Source organism: Dendropsophus ebraccatus, chromosome 6 (assembly GCF_027789765.1).
Source record: "Dendropsophus ebraccatus isolate aDenEbr1 chromosome 6, aDenEbr1.pat, whole genome shotgun sequence".
Lineage (NCBI taxonomy): Eukaryota > Metazoa > Chordata > Amphibia > Anura > Hylidae > Dendropsophus > Dendropsophus ebraccatus.
The window spans coordinates 87,625,654-87,652,226 of record NC_091459.1 but is presented as its reverse complement, the minus strand read 5'-3'; the positions used below and the strand labels follow the sequence as shown (position 1 = coordinate 87,652,226).

Below are 26,573 nucleotides of genomic sequence, written 5' to 3'. Positions count from 1 at the left end.
ATATATATATATATATATATATATATATATATATGGGGGATGCACAATACTGGGGGCTGTATATATATATATATATATGGGGGAGGCACAGCACTGGGGGCTATATATATATATGGGGGAGGCACAGCACTGGGGGCTGTATATATGGGGGAGGGACAGCACTGGCGGCTATATATATGGGGGAGGCACAGCACTGGGGGCTGTATATATATGGGGGAGGCACAGCACTGGGGGCTGTATATATGGGGGAGGGACAGCACTGGGGGCTATATATATGGGGGAGGCACAGCAATGGGGGCTAAATATATGGAGAGGCACAGCATTGGGGGCTATATATATGGGGGAGGCACAGCACTTTGGGCTATATATATGGGGGAGGCACAGCACTGGGGGTTATATATATGGGGGAGGGACAACACTGGGGGCTATATGGGGGAGGCTCAACACTGGGGGCTACATATATGGGGGAGGCACAACACTGGGGGCTATATATGGGGGAGGCACAACACTGGGGGCTATATATATGGGGAGGCACAACACTTGGGGCTACATATATATGGGGGAGGGACAACACTTGGGGCTATATATATGGGGGAGGGAAAACACTGGGGGCTGCCTATGGGGGAGGCACAACACTGGGTGCTGCCTATGGGGGAGGCACAACACTGGGGGTTGCCTATGGGGGAGGGATAATACTGGGGGCCATTTGTAAGGGGAACAACACTGGGCGCTGCCTATGGAGGAGGGACAACACTGGGGGCCATTTGTAAGGGGAACAACACAGGGGGCAATCTATAAGGAGTACGTCACAGAGGAGGCATCTATAAGGGTAAATACACTGCGGGATGTATATAATAGGGCATGCGCAGAGGGGGGGGTATCTATTTTAGTGGACTAAACAGAGGGGTCATCTATAAGGGGACTACACAGAGGGGGCCATATACTACAGGGCAGTGATAGGGAACCTTGGCTCTCAAGCTGTTTAAAAACTACAGCTTTAGCTTTGTCTACACATGATGGGAGTTGTAGTTTTGCAACAGCTAGAAAGCCGAGGTTCCCTACCCCTGGTATAGGGGATGCACAGAGGTTGTCATCTACTATAAACACAGAGGGGCTCTCTACTATAGTAGATGCACACAGGGCCATCTATGTGGAAGACTGAACAAGGGACTATCTATAAGGAGCCAGGGCTACCCACTGAAAGAGGGCTTAAAGGGGCCAATACAGATGTGCAGTGTGTATAGAGATGAGGATGGTGCCAGAGTGAGGAGCCTAATATGTCTGTCTGGCAGATTCTGTTGATTTGTGGCTCGGAGAAGTTCTCATAATGGCCCAGGACAGATGGAGAAGAAGATGAAAAGGGAAGAACTCCGATCAGAGGAGAAGTCCCCTGTGAGTCACTAAATATATTTGCACTGTAATTTATATGTAGTACAGACCCTGTGTAGAGCTGGGTGTGTTGACGGCGTAGTGGTCGGTTGAGGGGGGGGGGGGGGGGGGCAATTAAAAGTTTGCTATGGGGCCCAGCCATTTCTAGTTACGCCCCTGTCCACTGTTCTTTGAATATCCTACACGCCGAGTCAATTTTCCTCTTTTTTGACATCATTGTTTCCAAGGGATTACAAATTGCTATTAGTAAAATACCAACAGATATAGATATCACACTGGTGCGGTGCAGGAACCAGCATGATTACAGAGTCGGTTCCTCCACCACCTTTCCAGTTCACACTACCCTGTGCGAACCGCAGTGCGATCTGTAAACTCACACAGGAATCTGATCGCATGGGTGAGAAATCCCATGCAATCAGATTCCACGGCAGGAAAAAAAGAAGTCATGATGCGTCCTGTGTTCCTCTCCAGGGCTGGCTCCAGGTTTTTGTGGGCCCTTGGGCAACAGAACCTCAGTGGGCCCCTATGTGGAACAAATTATGTGGTGTCATTATTAGGGTGTCTCAGCAAAGACGGGGAGATGAGAGATCAAGGGCCTCTTCTGAGAGCCCCTAACAATCCGGGACTGTGTGGCAGCAGACAGGGCCGTATTTGTCACTAGGCACCCGTGGTCCGGTGCCTAGGGCGGCATCTGCAGGGAACACTTTTTTTTATTATTATTAAAAAAAAAAAATCTTTGTAGGCACCGGCCCACGGGTGCCTAGTCCGCGCCGGGGGGGAGGAGGGGAGGAGGGGGAGCGTCCGGGAGCAGGAGCAGGATGGGCAGCAGGCAGGCTGGCTCCCTCCCCCTATGCAGCGCCGAGGTCCCGGTTCCGGGGCCGAGCTTCCGGCACACACAGCTTGACAGAGGAAGCTCACAGCTGCAGCCCCGCGATGCACGATCTTCTCTCCTGCTCGGCGGCGCTCACGTGATGTGACGTCATCGCCGAGCAGGAGAGAAGATCCGGGACCGCGGGGCTGCAGCTGTGAGCTTCCGGCCTCTGTCAAGCTGTGTGTGCCGGAAGCTCGGCCCCGGACCCCGCACCCTGGACCCCGGACCTCGGACCTCGGCACTGCATGGGGGGAGGGAACCAGCCTGCCTGCCCATCCTGCTCCTGGCCGCTCCCCCTGCCCCCCAGCCTCTACCTGCCCCCCCAACCTCTCTACCTAACCCCCAGCCTTTCCCCTACCCCTAGCCTCTCCCCTGCCCCCCAGCCTCTCCCCTGCCCCCCAGCCTCTCCACCTAACCCCCAGCCTCTCCACCTAACCCCCAGCCTCTCCCCCTGCCCCTTAGCCTCTCCCCTGCCCCCAGCCTCTCCCCTGCCCCCCAGCCTCTCCCCTGCCCCCCAGCCTCTCCACCTAACCCCCAGCCTCTCCCCTGCCCCCCAGCCTCTCCCCTGCCCCCCAGCCTCTCCACCTAACCCCCAGCCTCTCCCCTGCCCCCCAGCCTCTCCACCTAACCCCCAGCCTCTCCACCCAACCCCCAGCCTCTCCACCTAACCCCCAGCCTCTCCCCTGCCTCCCAGCCTCTCCCCTGCCCCCAGCCTCTCCACCTAACCCCCAGCCTCTCCCCTGCCCCCCAGCCTCTCCCCCTGCCCCCAGCCTCTCCCCTGCCCCCCCAGCCTCTCCACCTTACCCCCAGCCTCTCCCCTGCCCCCAGCCTCTCCACCTAACCCCCAGCCTCTCCGCTGCCCCCCCAGCCTCTCCACCTAACCCCCAGCCTCTCCCCTGCCCCCCCAGCCTCTCCCCTGCCCCCCAGCCTCTCCAGCTAACCCCAGCCTCTCCACCTAACCCCCTGCCCCCCAGCCTCTCCACCTAACCCCCAGCCTCTCCCCTGCCCCCCAGCCTCTCCCCTGCCCCCCAGCCTCTCCACCTAACCCCCAGCCTCTCCACCTAACCCCCAGCCTCTCCCCTGCCCCCCAGCCTCTCCCCTGCCCCCCAGCCTCTCCACCTAACCCCCAGCCTCTCCCCTGCCCCCCCAGCCTCTCCACCTAACCCCCAGCCTCTCCCCTGCCCCCCAGCCTCTCCCCTGCCCCCCCCCAGCCTCTCCACCTAACCCCCAGCCTCTCCCCTGCCCCCCCAGCCTCTCCACCTAACCCCCAGCCTCTCCCCTGCCCCCCCAGCCTCTCCACCTAACCCCCAGCCTCTCCCCTGCCCCCAGCCTCTCCCCTGCCCCCCCAGCCTCTCCACCTAACCCCCAGCCTCTCCCCTGCCCCCCCAGCCTCTCCCCTGCCCCCCAGCCTCTCCCCTGCCCCCCAGCCTCTCCACCTAACCCCCAGCCTCTCCCCTGCCCCCCCAGCCTCTCCTCTGCCCCCCAGCCTCTCCCCTGCCCCCCAGCCTCTCCACCTAATACTCAGCCTCTCCCCTGCCCCCCAGACTCTCCCCTGCCCCTTCAGCCTCTCCACTGCCCCCAGCCTCTTCCCCTGCCCCCCAGCCTCTCCCCCTGCCCCCAGCCTCTCCCCTGCCCCCCAGCCTCTCCCCCTAACCCCCAGCCTCTCCCCTGACCCCAGCGTCTCCCCTGCCCCCCCAGCCTCTCCCTCTGGTCCCCAGCCTCTCCCCTGACCCCAGCCTCTCCCCTGCCCCCCCAGCCTCTCCCCTGCCCCCCCAGCCTCTCATCCTGCCCCCCAGCCTCTTTCCCTGCCCCCCCAGCCTCTCCACCTAACCCCCAGCCTCTCCACCTAACCCCAGCCTCTCCCCTGCCCCCCAGCCTCTCCCCTACCCTCAGCCTCTCCCCTACCCTCAGCCTCTCCCCTGCCCCCCAGCCTCTCCCCTGCCCCCCAGCCTCTCCCCTGCCCCCCAGCCTCTCCCCTGACCCCAGCCTCTCCCCTGCCCCCCCAGCCTCTCATCCTGCCCCCCAGCCTCTTTCCCTGCCCCCCCCCCCCAGCCTCTCCACCTGCCCCCCAGCCTCTCCACCTAACCCCAGCCTCTCCCCTGCCCCCCAGCCTCTCCCCTACCCTCAGCCTCTCCCCTGCCCCCCAGCCTCTCCCCTGCCACCCAGCCTCTCCCCCTAACCCTCAGCTTCTCCACCTAACCCCCAGCCTCTCCACCTAACCCCAGCCTCTCCCCTGTTCCCCAGCCTCTCCCCTACCCTCAGCCTCTCCCCTGCCCCCCAGCCTCTCCCCTGCCCCCCAGCCTCTCCACCTGCCCCCCAGCCTCTCCACCTAACCCTCAGCCTCTCCCCCTAACCCTCAGCCTCTCCCCTGCCCTCCAGCCTCTCCCCCTAACCCTCTCCCCCTAACCTTTAGCCTCTCCCCTGTCCTCCAGCGTCTCCCCCTAACCCTCAGCCTCTCCCCTGTCCTCCAGCCTCTCCCCCTAACCCTCAGCCTCTCCCCCTAACCCCCAGCCTCTCCCCCTACCCCCCAGCCTCTCCCCTACCCTCAGCCTCTCCCCTGCCCCCCAGCCTCTCCCCTGCCCACCAGCCTCTCCACCTGCCCCCCAGCCTCTCCCCCTAACCCTCAGCCTCTCCCCCTAACCCTCAGCCTCTCCCCCTAACCCTCAGCCTCTCCCCTGCCCTCCAGCCTCTCCCCCTAACCCTCTCCCCCTAACCCTCAGCCTCTCCCCTGTCCTCCAGCCTCTCCCCCTAACCCTCAGCCTCTCCCCCTAACCCTCAGCCTCTCCCCTGCCCCCAGCCTCTCCCCTGCCCCCCCAGCCTCTCCACCTAACCCTCAGCGTCTCCCCTGACCCCAGCCTTCATGATGCTGCGCCATATGGAGAAGAAAGCAAAAAGTGAGCGACGGCAATTTGAGAAGACGTCACCTGTGAGTCATTAGTAACTGCACTGCACTGTAATCACTTCTATAGTGTGCAGAGCCTGTGTACCATTGGGGTCTCAATGGGTCAGTGTATTGTTTGCGGTAGTGTACTGACACAGCTCTGCGGTCACTACAGTACACTAGCGCAAACTTTTAAACTAGGACCCAACTACAAGAGCTGCAGGCACTACAGCTCCCAGCATATCCTGAGGGCTGTAGACTGTCAGTAAATGCTGGGAGTTGTAGTGCCTGCAGCTGTTGTTGAGTCATAGGTGCATGATACACTGGATGCTTTGTGGCATATAAGTATACATAGATCTGTGGGGGCTCAGTGCAGGGAAGTGACCTCAGAACATCACTAATAGGGGATAGAACAAAAACATCTCCCCCTATCCCCTATTAGTGATGTTCTGGGGTCACTTCCCTACACTGAGCCCCCACAGATCTATGTATTCTGATCTCCCACAACGCCTCCAGGACCCATCTACAACAGCTGCAGGCACTACAACTCCCAGAACAGTCTGCAGCCCTCAGGATATGCTGGGAGTTGTAGTGCCTGCAGCTGCTGTAGTTGGGTCCTAGGTGCATTATACACTGGATGCTTTGTGGCATATAAGAATACATAGATCTGTGGGGGCTCAGTATATAGAAGTGACCCCAGAACAGCACTAATAAGATATAGGGGGAGATGTTTTTGTTCTATCCCCTATTAGTGCTGTTCTGGGGTCACTTCTATATACTGAGCCCCCACAGATCTATGTATTTTTATATGCCACAAAGCATCCAGTGTATAATGCACCTAGGACCCAACTACAACAGCTGCAGGCACTACAACTCCCAGCATGTACTGACAGTCTGCAGCCCTCAGCATATGCTGGGAGTTGTAGTACAGTAGTACAATCCTCTGATAGCTGCCGCTGTAGACAGATGTGTTGCTGGACCTTTAGGGCTGATGGTTGTCACCCACAGATTGCAGCCACCAGGAGACTCTGCACACAGTGATTTATTACAGGGTTGTCCTCTCAGAGACTACAACTCCCAGCATACCCTGAGAGCTGTATAAATGGAGGGTGTTCTGAGATTTGTCACAGATACAGATGAATTCAGGAAAGGAGCGGGTCAGCATGTCATGTCTCACTGGTTGTATATTGGTGGGCTCCAGGTACCCCAGTCCAACACTGGACAGAACCGGTCCCCAAACTAAGACGTCCCCGGCCTCCTTCCTTCCTCCATCACATTTGTTTGATGAGAACAGCGGGCATCAAGCAGAGCGGCACCCAAGTGCCAGGGTATATACCATGCATGTACAGTAACGGTGGGGGGGGGGGGGGCGCCTCTGCGTGCAAAGTGCCTAGGGCAGCATGAACTCTAAATGCAGGCCTGGCAGCAGACTGGTGTTATTAGGCTGGCAAAAGCCAAAATTAATGGCTTTGCCACACTGATAGTATCAGGCTTCTGTTTAGTTTTGTGTCTGGCTGGTTATGAAAAATAGGGGGGACCCCATGCATTGGTTTAATAAATAAATAAATAAATAATAAGAAAAAAAATAATGTGTGGGGTTCCCCTATTTTCCATAACCAGCCAGATACAAAACCAAGTCCCACATCGCGGCACTCCGGTCCCCAGCAGTTTCCGGGTGTCTGACGTGGGCTCGAGACGTGACGTCTCAGGTCCGTTCAGCCACTCAGTGAAGAAGGCGGGATCCGTTTCAAGTCTGCTCAGATCCCGCCTCCTTCACTGAGGGGCTGAGCGGACCTGAGACGTCACATCTTGGGCCCACGTCAGACACCCGGAAGCGGCCGGGCACCGGAGTGGCACGATGCGGGACCCGCCGCTGGAATTGGGGAGGTGAGTGGACGTCTTTTTCCTCAGCCACCTCCTCCCCGATCCCAGTAAAAAAATGCCCTCCCACTGAAGTACCCCTTTAGCCTGGCAAGGGCTGCTTTGTTTTGTGTCTCGTTGGCTATGGAAAATAGGGGGAACCCCACACATTAGTTTAATAAATAAATATATAATAAAAAAAAAATGTGTGGAGTCCCCCTATTTTCCATAACCAGACAGATACAAAACTAAGCAGAAGCCTGATACTATCAGTGTGGCAAGTGCCATTTATTTTGGCCGTTGCCAGCCTAATAACACCAGCCTGCTGCCGCCCAGTCCCGGATTATAATTTTCTGACACTCCAAGACTGACGGTATCTGGCTCTTCCCGGTACCCATGGTGGCGGTGGGTACCGGGATAATAAGTGGGGGGTTAGTGTTAGCGGTTCTACCGGCTAACACTAAGCCCGGCATAGAAATGGACGCCATCTGTTAGACAGCTTCCACTACTAAGCCAAATAGAAGTAAGGAAAAAACACAACTTTAAAAAGATCTTTATTGAAATAAAACTCCCCAGAAATCCCTCATTGACCCTTTTATTAAATAAAAAAGCGATCCTCTTCTTTCCGTAGTAGTCCAGTCTTTATTTCAACCTGTAAAGTAAAAATAAATTAATGACAATTTCACTGGTAGTCTACTGTCACTATTAGGGGATCTCTATTAGGGGATCCCCGGTGTCTAGTGTGGGAAATCGTCCTCCGCGTGATGCGATTACGGAAGGGCGATCCTTTCTGCTTAGGCTAGGTTCACACTGCGTTTTCAGCATCCGTTTAACGGATCCGTTTTTTTTAACGTCCACAAAAATAGGGTCAGCAACGTTTTTTGGTCCGTTTTGGTCCGCCAAAAAAAACGGATCCGTTTTTTTTTTATAATGGAAGTCAATGGAAAAACGGATGCACACAAATGAATCCGTTTTTTGCAATCCGTTTTTCATGCGTTTTTTGCAAAAAACGGATGCGTTAAACGGATGCTGAAAACGCAGTGTGAACCTAGCCTTACCCGGGCCGAGCCTCAACGTCTGTATGACGCTCGGCAATAGATGCAGCAGCCCTAAGCAATCTAACACTGATCTCATTGATCAGTGTATTGTTAGTACACTGCAGTGATCTCTATGAGAGATCACTGCAGTAATAATAAAAGTCCCTCAGGGGACTAAAAGGTAAAGTTAACCAAAAAAAAAAAAAAATATATATATATTTTTTTTTCCATCAATAAGAAATCCCCTCCCCTTATAAAAGTCTGAATCACCCCCTTTTTCATATTTTATAAATAAATAAATATATAAACATACATATTTAGTATCGCCGCGTGTGTAATCTTCTAAACTATCAAATTATCACATGCCTGATCTCGCACGGTATACGGCGTAAGCGTAAAAACCCGCCAAAGTGCAAAATTGATGATTTTTGGTCACATCAAATCCAGAAAATTGTAATAAAAAGTGATCAAAAAGTCCCATATGTGCAATCAAGGTACTGATAGAAACTACATATCATGGCGCAAGAAATGACAGCCCCATAGACCAAAAAATAAAAGTGTTATAAGGATGGGAATAGAGCAATTTGTAGAACTATTTTTTTTAAACATTTTAATTTTTTAAAAGCCATCAAATAAAATAAAAGTCGTACAAGTTACATATAGTTGTAATCGTACCGATTTAAGAAACATAAATAACGTGTTTGTCTTACTATGGGGCAAACGGTGTCAACACAACCCCCCCTTCCCAAATATAAAAAAATTGCCCTTTTTTTTCAGTTTCACTGCACAAACAATTTTTTCCGTTTGTGCAGCATATTTTATGGAAAAATGAAATCAGTCAATGCAAAGTACAATTAATGTCACAAATAATAAGGGCTCATATGGGTCTGTAGGTGAAATAATGCAAGTGCTATGGTTTTTTAAACACAAGGAGGAGAAAATCAGAGAGCAAAAACGAAAATTGGCACCGTCCTTAAAGGGTTAAAGGGGTATTCTGGGAAAATGTGACTTTTCCCCTATCTACAGGATACCCCTTTAAGTATGTTCCTGAGTTATTGCTCAGTGCACAACTCCACCACTTGTAGAGTCTGGCTCCTCCCACCCATGTAATTGATTACACGGACATCACCACAGGTCCTTCAGCCAACACTCCCCAGGGGATGCGGTCCTACAGCAGCCCAGGTGTCCTGTCTCTCTTCTCTATCAGAGTCCTGGCAGGGAGGAGCAGGAGTCAGGACAGGGCTATTAGTTAGCAGCAGGATGGTGAGAGGGCACTCAGCTGTTGCATCCACAGGTGAGCGAGGGCATTCCCAGCTAGAGAAAGGTGTGGTCTGCTGGGAGAGGAGGGGGCGGCAGACAGTCGCAGCAATGGCTCAGCATCCTAGGTGAGGAGCCGTCTCCCTTTTTTGACAACAGGGGGCGCCGCCTGAGGTCCCCACTTCAAGTGGCCTCATGGATGAAGTGCCACTGGCTGTATTTATTATCCTGTAGAGTAATATCCCTGTCACTTATACTCAGTTCTCCCCATTTCTCTTAATTCCCCCCAGTCATGTTCACTATGGTACATTGACGTGTATTACACCTTACTACACCACAGTTTGGTTTCATTGTTCACTGTGCGGCGTTATGGTTATGGGAGTCATACTTCCATCCATTTTATTGCTTCTTGCTCCCAGGAATGCTGATTTTCAGTACCCCGGCTCCTGCCCTTTGTGTCGCCCACTTACAAAATGGCCGACGGCGCTGTGCACTCCCATATGCATGGGCTGGCCGTATCTATGTAAATGCCATAAAAAGGCTTTGTTCCTGCCTATATTGGAGGATGCTCGGTGCCACTAAACAGCAGGGCCTGAGAGGACATTAAAGGCTGCAGGCAGTGTGGATTGCTGCCGGCTTCTTTTGTCCGCTCAAATCCTGCCACCTAAGTGGAAAGCAGCCAGGAAGCTGAGGGACCCCATTAAGCTGAATAGCATGTGTTCGGGATCCAATGTTTAATTGACCTTCCTGCTGAGTTTTTGTGCAGTGATCGGAGCCTGTGAGGGAGGCAGATGTGTATGAAGGGCAGATGGCAGCAGCCATTTTCCTATTGCATCAACTTAGCTGATAAAATCTCCAGTGACAGTTAAGGGTGCTCAGTGGTGGCAGTGGCAGGGTGTCGGCGCTCGGGGCTGACAGGGAAGGGTTCAATTCCCAGTACCCACAATTTTTTTTTTTTTCACCCCTTCCTTTACATTTTAGGCTTATTGGATCTCCACTATTATCTTACCACTTTGGCGATCCAGAACACACTATATACAGCTTTGCCTTCATCCCTCCATGCTCATCATCTACAACTTGGTGCCTACTTATCTACTGGCCCTCAAGAAGCCATTGCCTGTGAAACATACCTCCTTTATGGTCGGGGTTCCTCTTCGAGTCTTTTTTCATTTCATTTCTTTACAATTAGGTATTCTTGAGTATTCTTTGGATATTGTAGGTTTTTCTTGTATGTGCCATCTATTTCCCAGTGGGGTATACCCAATATAGATATCAATGGCTTATCCTTATTTTCTTAATAGAATCACAAGGATTGAACCTTTATGCCTATAGTATTGTATACTATGTTTTCACTCTCACTGAGGTTTTCATGGATTAGGCAGCAATGAGGATGTTTCCTTACCTGTTTGCCTATCAGCTTTGGCTTATATATTTATACTTACCTTACCAACCCTTCCTCTGATTTCAGGGCCGTTCATGTAGAGCAGGGGTGTCAAACTCAAATACATAGTGGGCCAAAATTAAAAAATTGGACAAAGTCGAGGGCCAACCTTGATAATTATTTAAGCACGAATGCCGCCAACCTGGTACTGTCAGATCAGCATGCGCCATTCCTGGTACTGTCAGTGCTGCGCACTATGATAAATGACATGATATATTGCTATGCCATGATTAATCTTCAACCCATGTAATAGCCAACCCCCCCAATATTGCCCCATGTAGTAGCCAACCAAACCAAAATTGCCCCACATATTAGCCAGCCCTCCCAATAGTGTTCAAATAGTAGCCAGCCCCCAATAGTCTCATATAGTAGCCAGCCCTCTCCAATAGTCTCATATAGTAGCCAGCCCTCCCCTATAGTCTCTTTTATAGTAGCCAACCCTCTCCAATAGTCTCATATAGTAGCCGGCCCTCCCCCATAGTCTCTTATATAGTAGCCAGCCCCTCCCCAATAGTCTCATATAGTAACCAGCCCTCCCAGTATTCTCATATAGTAGTCAGCCCCAGGGGTGGATTAACTTTACCATAAACCCCGGGCTGTTCACCCAGCCTGGGCCCCCCCAACCCACTGTAACTATGGCAGCATTAGCATGGTGTCCATAGTATAGGATAGATAATGTCATGTGTCCCTTATTTGTGCAAAATTGTGGTAAAAATGTAATGATTTTTTGCAAATCATGACAGAACTGTAGCCAGAAGACAATACACAACTGAATACACTACCGCCCGAAACTGACCTATTATAATCCACTACTGGTCAGCCCTTTCCCATAGTCTCTAATATAGTAGCCAGCCCTCCTTCATAGTCTCTTATACAGTAGCCAGTCCTCCCCAGTAGTCTCATATAGGGCTGGCCGTTATGGGCAAAAAAATAAAATCTCGATTTTTAAAAAGAAACGTCGGACGAATCTTGATTTAAATCTCGATTTTTTTTTCTTTTTTGCTACATAAACAGAACATTTTTCTCCCTGCAGCGTCAGATACTATTTAAATGATATTTCAGTCGACAACCCCCCCCCCCCCCCCCCCCCGTTACCCATGTAAGTAGTTTTCCCAAATATGTGACACTCTTTGCCCCCATATAATGTAGGAGATCTTCTTTGTGCCTCCAAATAGGTAGGGTGTAGTAGTGGAGGTATAGTGGATAAGAGGTGTAATAGTACAGGTAAGGATAAGGGGTGTAGTAATAGTAGTAGTAATAATACAGATATAGATGAGGGGTGTAGAAGTGAAGGTATAGTGGATAAAGGGTGTAGTAGTACAGGTATAAATGAGGGGTGACTGAGGGGACACTGAAGGAGACTGGGGGGACACTGAATTGGACTGGGATGACTGAAGGGGAATAAGGTGACTGGCGGACACTTAGGGGGACTGGGGGGACACTTAGGGGGACTGGGGCAGCTGTAGGTGATAGGAGCAGGAGGGCACATACACCTCCTCCTCTCACCTCAACACACACACATGTTCCCCTCCCGGCCAGACATGGAGGTCCCCGGTCTCTGGAGGAGGTTGCAGGGACTACAGGAGAAGGTGAATACGTCGCTGCGGGTCCTGGAGCTGTACAGCGGGATCGGGGGTCTACACTGAAACCCCCGATCCCGCTGTACAGCTCCAGGACCCGCAACAACATAATCACCTTCTCCTATAGTGCCTGCGGCCTCCTCCAAAAACCGGTGACCTCCATTTCTTGCCATAAGGGGAGCCGGATGCTTAGCGGAAGGGGCGGAGGCAGGTCAGCGGCGGCGCTGTTAAGTGGGTGTAGGCCACCGGCACCGCACCTCCCCTCTGCAGCCTGCCCACCCAACATCTTGCCTCCGCTCACCCCTCTCCAGCGTGCCTGTGTCGCACCCCACACCGCCCCTCTTTAGCTTGCACGCTGGCCCGAAACCGCAACCCCCCTTCCCCCCGCTCCTCTTCGGCTTCTCTGGACTGCCCGCGCGCGCCTGACAACGTGCAGCCCAAAATTTATTTTTGTCAAAATTGAATTCATGATTTTCACAAAAAATTTTATTGAAAAATGATAGTGACGAGAAAGGCCTGTCATATACTCATGGCATATTTAACCTTCTCAGCATTAGGATATGTTCACACAACTGCAGTACCGGCCGGGATGATCTTTACAGAGACCGGCCGTCTTTTCAGAGACCGGGTCACGGAACGGCCGGTCTCGTACGAGGTCTGAACAGGGCCTTACACTTAAGAAGGTGATAGACAATTACAGTAGTCCAGTTCACACAACTTATTAATAGAAAAATATGGAGGATCATGTGTGTTATATAGACTATAGCTCAGGGGTCCCCAAACTTTTTACACAGAGTGCCAGTTCACTGTCCTTCAGACCATTGAAGGGTCAGACTATAAAAAAAATATGATCAAATCCCTAGGCACACTGCATATATCATAAATAGAGATGAGCGAACGTCGAGCATGCTCGAGTCCATCCGAACCCGAACTTTCGGCATTTGATTAGCGGTGGCTGCTGAAGTTGGATAAAGCCCTAAGGCTATGTGGAAAACATGGATATAGTCATTGGCTGTATCCATGTTTTCCAGACAACCTTAGAGCTTTATCCAACTTCAGTAGCCCCCGCTAATCCAATGCCGATCGTTCGGGTTCGGATGGACTCTAACCCGAACCCGGTTCGCTTATCTCTAATCATAAAACAAAACAGGAACAAATACAATATTTACAATAAAGAACAAGTAAATTGAAATCAACAAACTCACCAGTGTTTCACTGGGAACTATGGGCCTGCTTTTAGGTAATGAGATGGTCAATGTCCGGTTCCATAGGCTAGGTTCACACTGCGTTTTCAGCATCCGTTTAACGGATCCGTTTTTTTTAACGTCCAGAAAAATAGGGTCAGCAACGTTTTTTGGTCCGTTTTGGTCCGCCAAAAAAAACGGATCCGTTTTTTTTTATAATGGAAGTCAATGGAAAAACGGATGCACACAAATGAATCCGTTTTTTGCAATCCGTTTTTCATGCTTTTTTTGCAAAAAACGGATGCGTTAAACGGATGCTGAAAACGCAGTGTGAACCTAGCCATATTTGTCACTGCTAGATGTAACAAGTGATGTAAGTGTGTATCAGTTAGTCTAGATCTGGTTGGAGATTTCAGATGTTTCATTCTGGAAAAATTCTGTTCACAGACATAAGTGCTGCCAAAGATGGTTGCCATTTTGAGTGCATTGTTCCTGAGATTAGGATTTGTCTCAGAGGGGAGAGAGCCATAGAAATGAAGCAAGCTGCTTGACTTGAATGCGTCCTTCAGAGAGCCATAATTCTGCAGTTCAGCCAGTTCCATTTGGTAAATTGTATTCACATTTTCAATGTCAATTGAAAATGGGTTTACGGAAAAGTTGTATGTCTTGTTCATAGAGATGAAGCTCTTTGAATCTTAATTGGAACTCCTTTTGCAAATTTTCTGTTTCTTTTGGGAATGGAATCAAGCGTTTTTCCGCTAACAGATTTTCAGTTAAGGGGAGATGGCAGAAATTTTCCTCCTTCACTTGTTTGATAAGGAGGCCTAATTTTACTTCAAATGCTTTAACATGTGATTGCATATCACAGATGAGCTTCCATTTTCCTTGAAGTTGCACATTGAAACTGTTGAGTAGCTCTGTTACATCTTTCAGTAAGGCGAGGTGCGATTTCCATTCTGCATCATTGACAGGCTTGGACTGGGCCACCGGGAAGCCGAGTATTTCCCCGGTGGGCCCCACCCCCCAGTCAGGGGACACAGGGCTGGAGACTGCAGCAATGTGGTCCCCACTCAAGCCCAGCCGGAGCCCCGTGCTTTTGGGGGGCCCACTCAGGGCCCCGTGCTCCTCGGGGGCCCACTCGGTCGCAGGGTTCCTTTTTAACTGGAAGTGATCGCAACAATCGAACACAATGTAGTGTTCTGATTGACAGCGCGAGAAGCCATAGGCTTCCCGACCTGCCAATCACTCTTGTGACCGCAAGCAGCGTTTTACTTGCGATCACAAGAGTGTCCGCCCCCGTCCCGCCCGACGAGCAGCTCTGTTGAGTCCCGGCAGCGCCATCACTGACTTCAGTGTGCTCCGCGGCGGCTGGGACATCCGTTATGCGCGCCCTGTACCGGAAGTTCCAGCCGCTGCGTCACACACTGAGGGGGGAGGCTGATCAACATAGGGGGCTATATGGGGAGGGAGGAGGGTGAACAACATAGGGGGCTATATGGGGAGGGGGGAGGCTGAACAACATAGGGGGCTATATGGGGAGGGGGGAGGCCGAACAACATAAGGGGGCTATATGGGGAGGCTGAACAACATAGGGGGCTATATGGGGAGGGGGAGGCTGAACAACATAAGGGGGCTATATGGGGAGGGGGGAGGCTGAACAACATATGGGGCTATATGGGGAGGGGGAGGCTGAACAACATAAGGGGGCTATATGGGGAGTGGGGAGGCTGGTCAACATAAGGGGGCTATATGAGGAGGTAGGGGGGGGAGCTGGACAACATAGGGGGCTATATGAGGAGGTGGGGGAGGCTGGACAACATAAGGGGGCTATATGAGGAGGGGGGGAGGCTGAACAACATAAGGGGGCTATATGAGTGGGGGAAGCTGAACAACATAAGGGGGCTATATGAGAAGGAGGGAGGGAGGCTGGACAACATAAGGGGGCTATATGAGGGGGGGAGGCTGGACAACATAAGGGGGCTATATGAGGAGTGAGGGAGGCTGGACAACATAAGGGGGCTATATTAGGAGGGGGAGGCTGGATAACATATGGGGGCTATATGAGGAGGGGGAGGCTGGACAACATAAGGGGGCTATATGAGGAGGGGGGAGGCTGGACAACATAAGGGGGCTATATGGGGAGGGGGGAGCTGGGCTGAACAACATAAGGGGGCTATATGGGGAGGGGCAGCTGGGCTGAACAACATAAGGGCGCTATATGAGGAGGGGGCGAGCTGGACAACATAAGGGGCTATATGGGGAGGGGGGGAGCTGATCTGGACAACAGAAGGGGGCTATATGAGGAAGGAGGGGAGGCTGGACAACATAAGGGGGCTATATGGGGAGGGAGGGGAGCTGGGCTGGACAACATAAGGGGGCTATATGGGGAGGGGGGGTGGACAACATAAGGGGGCGATATGGGGGGGATCTGGACAACATGAGGGGGCTATATGGGGGGGGCTGGACAACATAAAGGGGCTATATGGGGAGGGAGGGGAGCTGGGATGGACAACATAAGGGGGCTATATGGGGAGGGGGGGTGGACAACATAAGGGGGCTATATGAGGGGGATCTGGACAACATGAGGGGGCTATATGGGGGGGGCTGGACAACATAAAGGGGCTATATGGGGGCCGGACAACATAAGGGGGCTATATAGGGGCTGGACAACATAAGGGGGCTATATAGGGGATGGACAGCACTGGGGGCTATATGAGGGATGGACAACACCGAGGGACATCTATAAGGGAGGCAGAGGGGTGCAATCTATAAGGTGTCTACACAGAGCAGGCATATACTATATGAGGAAGGGGAGGAGGCTGAACAACATAAGGGGGCTATATGGGGAGGGAGGGGAGCTGGGCTGGACAACATAAGGGGGCTATATGGGGAGGGGGGGTGGAAAACATAAGGGGGCTATATGGGGGGGGATCTGGACAACATGAGGGGGCTATATGGGGGGAGCTGGACAACATAAAGGGGCTATATGGGGGCCGGACAACATAAGGGGGCTATATGGGGGCTGGACAACATAAGGGGGCTATATAGGGGATGGACAGCACTGGGGGCTATATGAGGGATGGACAACACCGAGGGACATCTATAAGGGAGGCAGAGGGGTGCAATCTATAAGGTGTCTACACAGAGCAGGCATATACTATAAGGGATATATATATATTGTAAAGAGATGAGGATGGTGCCAGGGTGAGGAGCCTAATATTTCTTTTAGGCAGATTCTGTGGATTCGTGGCTCGGAGAAGTTCTCATAACGGCCCAGGGCAGATAGAGAAGAAAATGAAAAGGGAAGAACTACAATCGGAGAAGACGTCCCCTGTGAGTCACTTGATATAACTGCACTGTAATGTATATGGTGTACAGAGCCTGTGTAGAGCTGCATCCACCTCTATATGACAGAATGAGATGATCTGTGCACAGTGAATATTATTCAGTATCAGCGGTGGTGTTAGTCAGTATGTGGTGGTGGTAGTCAGTATCAGCGGTGGTGTTAGTCAGTATGTGGTGGTGGTAGTCAGTATCAGCGATGGTGTTAGTCAGTATGTGGAGGTGTTATTCAGTAGCAGTGGTGGTTTTAGTCAGTATGTGGTGGTATTAGTCAGTTGTAGTGGTGGTGTTAATATGTGGTGGTGTTATTCAGTAGCAGCGGTGGTGTTAGTCAGTATGTGGTGGTAATATTTGTTACTTATCTGGTACTGTGTTTTATTGGATTTAGTAAACTGGATTTAGTCAGTAACAATATGGTGGTGATAGTTGTGGTGTGGCAGTATTATTTCCCCACTTGTAAACTGGTATTATTGGTCATAGTACACAGGATCCAGTTAGTAACAGTATGGCGGTAATATTTATGGTCATAATATTTTCCTCCTATATACTGGTATTATTGGTAATATCAGTCTTGGTATACTGTATTTGGTCAGTAATAGTATGGCGGTAATATGTGTGGGGATATTTGCTCTCTATATACTGGTGTTATTGGTGGCTGTATGATATATGTATCTAAGTATACAGCATTATCATGCAAAGAAAATTGTCCTATAGCCCGATTATGCGAGCCAATTATTGGTAACAAGCGCTCCCAGGAAGCCCCATGTAAAAGTGCCAGAGACCAGCTGACAAGAAAACGATCTTTTGTGCATCTGTAAAAATCATTGCTGATTAGGAATTGCAGCCCTACACTGCCCCATATCACGCCGTATAACTGGACCCTTATTAAAGGGGTAGTGCGGTATAAAGCAGTTATTCACTAACTAACACACATGTAATGTGTGTTAATTAGTGAATAAATGCTTTACACCGCACTACCCCTTTAATGGTACCATAGATAAGTATGGTGGCTGAAGGGTGGGCCCCAAGAATGATCTCCCTTGGTGGGCCCAACGCACTCCAGTCCGACACTGATCATTGAGCTCTGGTACTTCTTTGTTTTTGAAAGCATAAAAGCTGTTCTGTGGAAGTAAGTCATAGAAATGTCTCAGAACTCTCCCTCGACTCAGCAAACGGACTTCTGTGTGGTACACAGCATCTTCATGGGCGACATTTAGCTCAGACATAAATTTCTGAAATTGTCTGTGGTTTAGTGCATTAGCTCTAATGAAGTTAACACAAATTACCACAATTTTCATAACAGAGTCCCACTTGAGTTATTTACTACATAACGCTTGTTGGTGGATGAGGCAGTGTATGGCTATTGGATGAGAATGGTTACGTTTGTCCATTTCTTGGTTAATGCGAGCAATTACTCCTTTCTTAGACCCCACCATGCTAGGAGAACCATCAGTTGTCACACTGGCTAGTTTAGCCCAGTCCAGCTCCAAATCCTTCACTATTTGGGAAACCTTTTTATAGATATCCTCTCCTGTAGTTGTTCCTTTTATGCTTTGCAGTGCAGCAAGCTCTTCTGTGACTTCGAAATTCTCATTTATCCCACGAATAATAATTAGAGTTTGTGCAGAATCACGAACATCATTGCTCTCGTCAAGTGCCAAGTTAAAATAGGAAAGTTTTCTTGCGCAGTTTTGCAAATGCTAATGCAAGTTGTCTCCCATTTCTTCAATCCTTTGTGTAATTGTAGATCCTGAAAGACTAAGGGCCCTATTCAACCGGACGATTATCATTCGCATAATCGTTAACAATTATCGATCTCAAACTATCGCTATTGCGAAAGACCTGAAAACGTTCACTCATTTCCATGGAACGATAATCGTTACTTATGATCGTATTTGCGATCGTTTTTCTTCGTTATTGCGTTCGTATCTACTACAAACGACCGAACGACGTCTTATTCAATGCAAACAATTTGCGAACGTTTTGCGAACGAGCAACGATAAAAATAGGTCCAGGTCTTATAAAGCGATCAACAATTTCTTGTTCGGTCGTTAATCGTTAACTGCATTTCAACCGAACGATTATCTTTTAGATTCGAATGATTTAACGATAATCGTCCGGTGGAATAGGGCCCTAATTGTACTAAATAAATCTGCCTTTTCTGGACACATCTCTTCGGCAACAGAAAGAAGGCACTCCTTAAAGTGACTGTACCACCAGGCCCAGGCAGAAGCACTGGAGGCGGGCCGACCCACCCCCCAGTGGGAAGAAACCCCAGCCCCTCCATGATGTGACTCCATTACAATCAATGGAACCCTATCATAGAGGGGCGGGAATTTCCTTCCACTAAGGGTGGGTCGGCCCGCCTCCAGTGCTTCAGCCTGGGCCTGCTGGTACAGTCACTTTAACAAATTCGCCCTCCACGAAAGGTCTGCCAGTGCACGCTATTAGCTTGGCTACTTAAAAACTTGCTCGCAGTGATGAAATATTTAGCTGCTTCTGCTTCACAAAAGTATTTTGCTGAGTTGTCAATGTATTTTTCAGTTTTAATATTTTATCTTTTCTCACATCACTGACCAAACAATCATATTTATCTTTATGTTGAGTTTGATAGTGTCGCCGCAAATTGTATTCTTTGAACACAGACACTGAGTTCTGGCATATCAAACACACAGCTCTTTCCTTGTACTGCATGAAAAAGTAATCATAAGTCCACTGTTCTTTGAATATCCTACACTCCGAGTAAATTTTTCTCTTTTTTGACATCATTGTTTCCTAGGGATTACAAATTGCTATTAGTAAAATACCAATAGATAAAGATATCCCACTGGTGCGGTGCAGGAACCAACATGATTACAGAGTCGGTTCCTCCACCGCCTTTCCAGTTCACACTACCCTGTGCGAACCGCAGTGCGATCTGTAAACTCACGCAGGAATCTGATCGCATGGGTGAGAAGTCCCATGCAATCAGATTCCACGGCAGGAAAAAAAGAAGTCATAATGCGTCACGAACCTCAGTGGGCCCCTATGTGGAGCAAATTATGTGGTGTCATTATTAGGAGGTCTCAGCATAGACGGGGGAGATGAGAGATCAAGGGCCTCTTCTGAGACCCCCTAACAATCCGGGACTGGGTGGCAGCAGGCTGGTGTTATTAGGCTGGTAACGGCCAAAATAAATGGCCCTTGCCACACTGATAGTATCAGGCTTCTGTTTAGTTTTGTGTCTGGCTGGTTATGAAAAGTAGGGGGGACCCCATGCATTGGTTTAATAAATAAATAAATAATTTAAAAAAAATAATGTGTGGGTTCCCCCTATTTTCCATTACCAGCCAGATACAAAACTAAGCAGCAGCAGCCTGTCATTATTAGGCTTGCAAAGGCTGCTTTGTTTTGTGTCTGGTTGGCTATGGGAAATAGTGGGGACCCCGCACATTAGTTTAATAAATAAATGAATAATTAAAAAAAGTGTGGGGTCCCCCCTATTTTCTATAACCAGCCAGATACAAAACTAAGTAGCAGCAGCCTGACATTATTAAGGGGTACTCCAGTGGAGGGGAACTTTTTTACTGGGACCGGGGAGGAGGTGGCCGAGGAAAAAGTTCCAGCGGCGGGTCCTACATCGCGGCAATCCGGTGCCCGGCCGCTTCCGGGTGTCTGGCGCGGGCACGAGACGTGACGTCTCAGGTCCGCTCAGCCACTCAGTGAAGGAGGCGGGATCCGTTTCACCTGAGACCTGAGACGTCACATTTTGGGCCCGCGTCAGACACCCGGAAGCGGCCGGAAACCGGGCATCGGAGCGCCGCGATGTGGGACCCGCCACTGTAACCGGGGAGGTGAGTGGACGTCTTTTTCCTCGCCCACCTCCTCCCCGGTCCCAGTAAAAAAGTGCCCTAGTGTCTAGTGGGGGAAATCGTCCCCCGCGCGATTCGATCACGGAGGGGCGATCCCTTCTGCTTACCCGGGCCGAGCCTCAACGTCTGTATGACGCTCGGCAATAGATTGCTTCTGGCTGCAGCAGCCCTAAGCAATCTAACACTGATCTTATTGATCAGTGTATTGTTAGTACACTGCAGTGATCGCTAGGAGAGATCACTGCAGTAATAATAAAAGTCCCCCAGGGGGACTAAAAGGTAAAGTTAAACAAAAAAAAAAAAAAAAAGATTTTTTTTTCCCATCAGTAAGAAATACGCTCCCCTTATAAAAGTCTGAATGACCCTCCTTTTCATATTTTATATATAAATAGATAAATAAACATACATATTTGGTATCGCCGCGTGTGTAATCACCTAAACTATTAAATTATCACATTACTGATCTCGCACAGTATACGGCGTAAGCGTAAAAACGCGCCAAAGTGCAAAATTGCTGATTTTTGGTCACATCAAATCCAGAAAATTGGAATAAAAAGTGATCAAAAAGTCCCATATGTGCAATCAAGGTACTGATAGAAACTACATATCATGGCGCAAGAAATGACAGCCCCATAGACCAAAAAATAAAAGTGTTATAAGGATGGGAATAGAGCAATTTGAAGAACTTTTTTTAAAAAAGATTTTAATTTTTTAAAAGCCATCAAATAAAATAAAAGTTGTACAAGTTACATATAGTTGTAATCGTACCGATTTAAGAAACATAAATAACGTGTATGTCTTACTATGGGGCAAACGGTGTCAACACAACGCCCCCTTCCCAAATAAAAAAAATTTGCCCTTATTTTCAGTTTCACTGCACAAACAATTTTTTCCGGTTGTGCAGCATATTTTATGGAAAAATGAAATCAGTCAATGCAATGTACAATTAGTGTCACAAATAATAAGGGCTCATATGGGTCTGTAGGTGAAATAATGCAAGTGCTATGGTTTTTTAAACACAAGGAGGAGAAAATCAGAGAGCAAAAACGAAAATTGGCACCGTCCTTAAAGGGTTAAAGGGGTATTCCGGGAAAACTTGACTTTTCCCCTATCCACAGGATACCCCTTTAAGTATGTCCCTGAGTTATTGCTCAGTGCACAACTCCACCACTTGTAGAGTCTGGCTCCTCCCACCCATGTAATTGATTACACGGACATCACCACAGGTCCTTCGGCCAACACTCCCCAGGGGATGCGGTCCTACAGCAGCCCAGGTGTCCTGTCTCTCTTCTCTATCAGAGTCCTGGCAGGGAGGAGCAGGAGTCAGGACAGGGCTGTTAGTTAGCAGCAGGATGGTGAGAGGGCACTCAGCTGCTGCATCCACAGGTGAGCGAGGGCATTCCCAGCTAGAGAAAGGTGTGGTCTGCTGGGAGAGGAGGGGGCGGCAGAGAGTCGCAGCAATGGCTCAGCATCCTAGGTGAGGAGCCGTCTCCCTTTCTGACAACAGGGGGCGCCGCCTGAGGTCCCCACTTCAAGTGGCCTCATGGATGAAGTGCCACTGGCTGTATTTATTATCCTGTAGAGTAATATCCCTGTCACTTATACTCAGTTCTCCCCATTTCTCTTAATTCCCCCCAGTCATGTTCACTATGGTACATTGACGTGTATTACACCTTACTACGCCACAGTTTGGTTTCATTGTTCACTGTGCGGCGTTATGGTTATGGGAGTCATACTTCTATCCATTTTATTGCTTCTTGCCACCAGGAATGCTGATTTTCAGTACCCCGGCTCCTGCCCTTTGTTTCGCCCACTTACAAAATGGCCGACGGTGCTGTGCACTCCCATATGCATGGGCTGGCCGTATCTATGTAAATGCCATAAAAAGGCTTTGTTCCTGCCTATGTTGGAGGATGCTCGGTGCCACTAAACAGCAGGGCCTGAGAGGACATTAAAGGCTGCAGGCAGTGTGGATTGCTGCCGGCTCCTTTTGTCCTCTCAAATCCTGCCACCTAAATGGAAAGCTGAGGGACCCCATTAAGCTGAATAGCATGTGTTGGGGTCCAATGTTTAATTGACCTTCCCGCTGAGTTTTTGTGCAGTGAACGGAGCCTGTGAGGGAGGCAGATGTGTATGAAGGGCAGATGGCAGCAGCCATTTTCCTATTGCATCAACTTAGCTGATAAAATCTCCAGTGACAGTTAAGGGTGCTCAGTGGTGGCAGTGGCAGGGTGTCGGCGCTCGGGGCTGACAGGGAAGGGTTCAATTCCCAGTACCCACAATTTTTTTTTTTTTTTCACCCCTTCCTTTACATTTTAGGCTTATTGGATCTCCACTATTATCTTACCACTTTGGCGATCCAGAACACACTATATACAGCTTTGCCTTCATCCCTCCTTGCTCATCATCTACAACTTGGTGCCTACTTATATACTGGCACTCAAGAAGCCATTGCCTGTGAAACATACCTCCTTTATGGTCGGGGTTCTCCTTCTAGTCTTTTTCATTTCATTTCTTTACATGTAGGTATTCTTGAGTATTCTTTGGATATTGTAGGTTTTTCTTGTATGTGCCATCTATTTACCAGTGGTGTATACCCAATATAGATATCAGTGGCTTATCCTTATTTTCTCAATAGAATCACAAGGATTGAACCTTTATGCCTATAGTATTGTATACTATGTAGTCATATCTTTTCACTCTCGCTGAGATTTTCATGGATTAGGCAGCAATGAGGATGTTCCCTTACCTGTTTGCCTATCAGCTTTGGCTTATATATATGTACTTACCTTACCAACCCTTCCTCTGATTTGAGGGCCGTTCATGTAGAGCAGGGGTGTCAAGCTCACATACATAATGGGCCAAAAAAAAAAAAAAGGACAAAGTGGAGGGCCAACCTTGATAATTATTTAAGCAGGAATGCCGCCAACCTAGTACTGTCAGATCAGCATGCGCCATTCCTGGTACTGTCAGTGCTGAGAACTATGATAAATGACATGATATATTGCTATGCCATGATTAATCTTCAACCCTGGTAATATCCAACCCCCCCCCCCCCCCAATATTGCCCCATGTAGTAGCCAACAACTATACTGCTTTTTCAGTGTAAAAAAAAAAACCCACCCCCATTCCCCATGTAAGTAGTTTTCCCAAATATGTGGCACTCTGTGCCCCCATATAATATAGGAGATCTTGTTTGTGCCTCCAAATAGGTAGGGTGTAGTAGTGGAGGTATAGTGGATAAGGGGTGTAGTAGTACACGTAAGGATGAGGGGTGTTGTAATAATAGTAGTAATAATACAGGTATAGATGAGGGGTGTAGTAGTAGTTCAGGTATATATGAGGGGAGTGGTAGTGAAGATAAAGTGGATAAAGGGTGTAGTAGTACAGGTATAGATAAGGGGTGACTGGGGGGACGCTAAAGGCAACTGGGGTAACTGAGGGGGGATAAGGTGACTGGGGGGACACTGAGGGGGACTTGGGCAGCTGGGGGTGATTGGAGCAGCAGGGCACATACACCTTCTCCTCTCACCTCCACACACACGTTTCCCTCCCAGCCAGACATGGAGGCCCCTGGTCTCTGGAGGAGGCCGCAGGGACTACAGGAGTAGGCGATCATGTTGCTGCGGGTCCTGGAGCTGTACAGTGGGATCGGGGGTCTACACTGAAATCCTGCTGTACCGCTCAAGGACCCGCAGCGAAGTGATCACCTTCTCCTGTGGTCCCTGCGGCCTCCTTCAAAAACTGGTAACCTCCATGTCTGGCCGGAAGGGGAGCCGGACACTCAGCGGAAGGGGCGGGGGCAGGTCAGCGGTGGCGCTCTTATATTGGCTGTAGGCCGCCGGCACCGCACCTCCCCTCCGCAGCCTGCCCACCCAACATCTTGACTCCGCCCACCCCTCTCCAGCGTGCCTGTGTCGCGCCCCACACCGCCCCTCTGCGGCTTGCCCGCCGGCCCGACACCGCAACCCTCCTATCCCCCGCTCCCCTCCGGCTTCTCTGGACTGCCCGTGAGCGCCTCACAACGTGCAGCCCGAAATTAATTTTTGTGAAAATTTAATTCACGGTTTTTCCAAAAAATCAAATCGATTTCTGGGCGAATTAATCGATTTAATTCGATTAATCGTCAGCCCTAGTCTCATATAATAGACAGCTCTCCCCTATTGTCTCTTTTATAGTAGACAGCCCTCCCCCATTGTCTCTTTATATAGTAGACAGCCCTCCCCAGTAGTCTCATATAGTAGACAGCCCTCCCCTATTGTCTCTTATATTGTAGCCATGGCGGTCCAGATGTAATTCAAACTCTGAATTGCCTGGTGGGCCAAAAATAATGCCACAATGGGCCAGAGTTTGACATGACTTATATAGAGGGATGCCAACTTTTTTGTTCTATTGTTCACAGGCTCCATTTCTTGGTTAATGCGAGCAATTACTCCTTTCTTAGACCCCACCATGCTAGGAGCACCATCAGTTGTCACACTGGCTAGTTTAGCCCAGTCCAGCTCCAAATCCTTCACAGTTTGGGAAACCTTTTCATAGATATCCTCTCCTGTAGTTGTTCCTTTGATGCTTTGCAGTGCAGCAAGCTCTTCTGTGACTTCGAAATTCTCATTTATCCCAAAAATAATAATTAGAAGTTCAGAATGCTGTGCAGAATCACGAACATCATTGCTCTCATCAAGTGCCAAGGAAAAATAGGAAAGATTTCTTGCTCAATTTTGCAAATGCTAATGCAAGTTGTCTCTCATTTCTTCAATCCTTTGTGTAATTGTAGATCCTGAAAGACTAACTGTACTAAATAAATCTGACTTTTCTGGACACATCTCTTTGGCAACAGAAAGAAGGCACTCCTTTACAAATTCGCCCTCCACGAAAGGTCTGCCAGTGCACGCTATTAGCTTGGCTACTTGAAAACTTGCTCGCAGTGATGAAATATTTAGCTGCTTCTGCTTCACAAAAGTATTTTGCTGAGTTGTCAATGTATTTTTCAGTTTTAATATTTTATCTTTTCTCACATCACTGACCAAACAATCATATTTATCTTTATGTTGAGTTTGATAGTGTCGCCGCAAATTGCATTCTTTGAACACAGACACTGAGTTCTGGCATATCAAACACACAGCTCTTTCCTTGTACTGCATGAAAAAGTAATCATAAGTCCACTGTTCTTTGAATATCCTACACTCCGAGTAAATTTTTCTCTTTTTTGACATCATTGTTTCCTAAGGATTACAAATTGCTATTAGTAAAATACCAATAGATAAAGATATCCCACTGGTGCGATGCAGGAACCAGCATGATTACAGAGTCGGTTCCTCCACCGCCTTTCCAGTTCACACTACCCTGTGCGAACCGCAGTGCGATCTGTAACAGGATCTCACACAGGAATCTGATCGCATGGGTGAGAAGTCCCATGCAATCAGATTCCACGGCAGGAAAAAAAGAAGTCATGATGCGTCCTGTGCTTCTCTCCAGGGCTGGCTCCAGGTTTTTGTGGGCCCTTGGGCAACAGAACCTCAGTGGGCCCCTATGTGGAGCAAATTATGTGGTGTCATTATTAGGGGGTCTCAGCAGAGACGGGGGAGATGAGAGATCAAGGGCCTCTGCTGAGACCCCCTAATAGTGACAGTAGATTACCAGTGAAATTGTCATTAATTGTTTTATTTTAACTTTACAGGTTGAAATAAAGACTGGACTACTATGGAAAGAAGAGGATTGCTTTTTTTATATATTAAAAGGGTCAATCTCAATAAAGAGATTTATTTCATTAAAGATCCTTTTAAAGTTGTGTTTTTTTCTCCTTACTTACATTTGACTTAGTAGTGGAAGCTGTCTAACAGATGGCCTCCATTACTAACTGGGCTTAGTGTTAGCCAGTAG

At 49.3% G+C, this 26,573-nt stretch overlaps 1 protein-coding gene across 1 annotated transcript; it reads right to left on the bottom strand.

The window, feature by feature from the left end:
- Positions 1-14,130: 14,130 nt before the first annotated feature.
- Positions 14,131-25,909, bottom strand: LOC138795234 (general transcription factor II-I repeat domain-containing protein 2-like). Its single transcript, XM_069974228.1, has 4 exons — positions 25,484-25,909; positions 25,074-25,339; positions 17,901-18,105; positions 14,131-14,661 (listed from the first exon to the last, which is right to left on the bottom strand). Exons 1-4 carry the CDS (start codon positions 25,907-25,909, stop codon positions 14,131-14,133), a joined length of 1,428 nt encoding a protein of 475 aa, XP_069830329.1.
- Positions 25,910-26,573: the final 664 nt, after the last annotated feature.

Bases quoted from the DNA above. Each gene is read 5' to 3' on its own strand.
- LOC138795234 (XM_069974228.1), bottom strand. From the start codon at position 25,909: ATGATGTCAAAAAAGAGAAAAATTTACTCGGAGTGTAGGATATTCAAA. The intron at 18,106-25,073 runs GTTGGCATCCCT...TAACTTCATTAG, and splicing joins GTGAACAATAGAACAAAAAA to AGCTAATGCACTAAACCACA. The intron at 14,662-17,900 runs GTGCGTTGGGCC...GATCACTTCCAG, and splicing joins ATGATCAGTGTCGGACTGGA to TTAAAAAGGAACCCTGCGAC.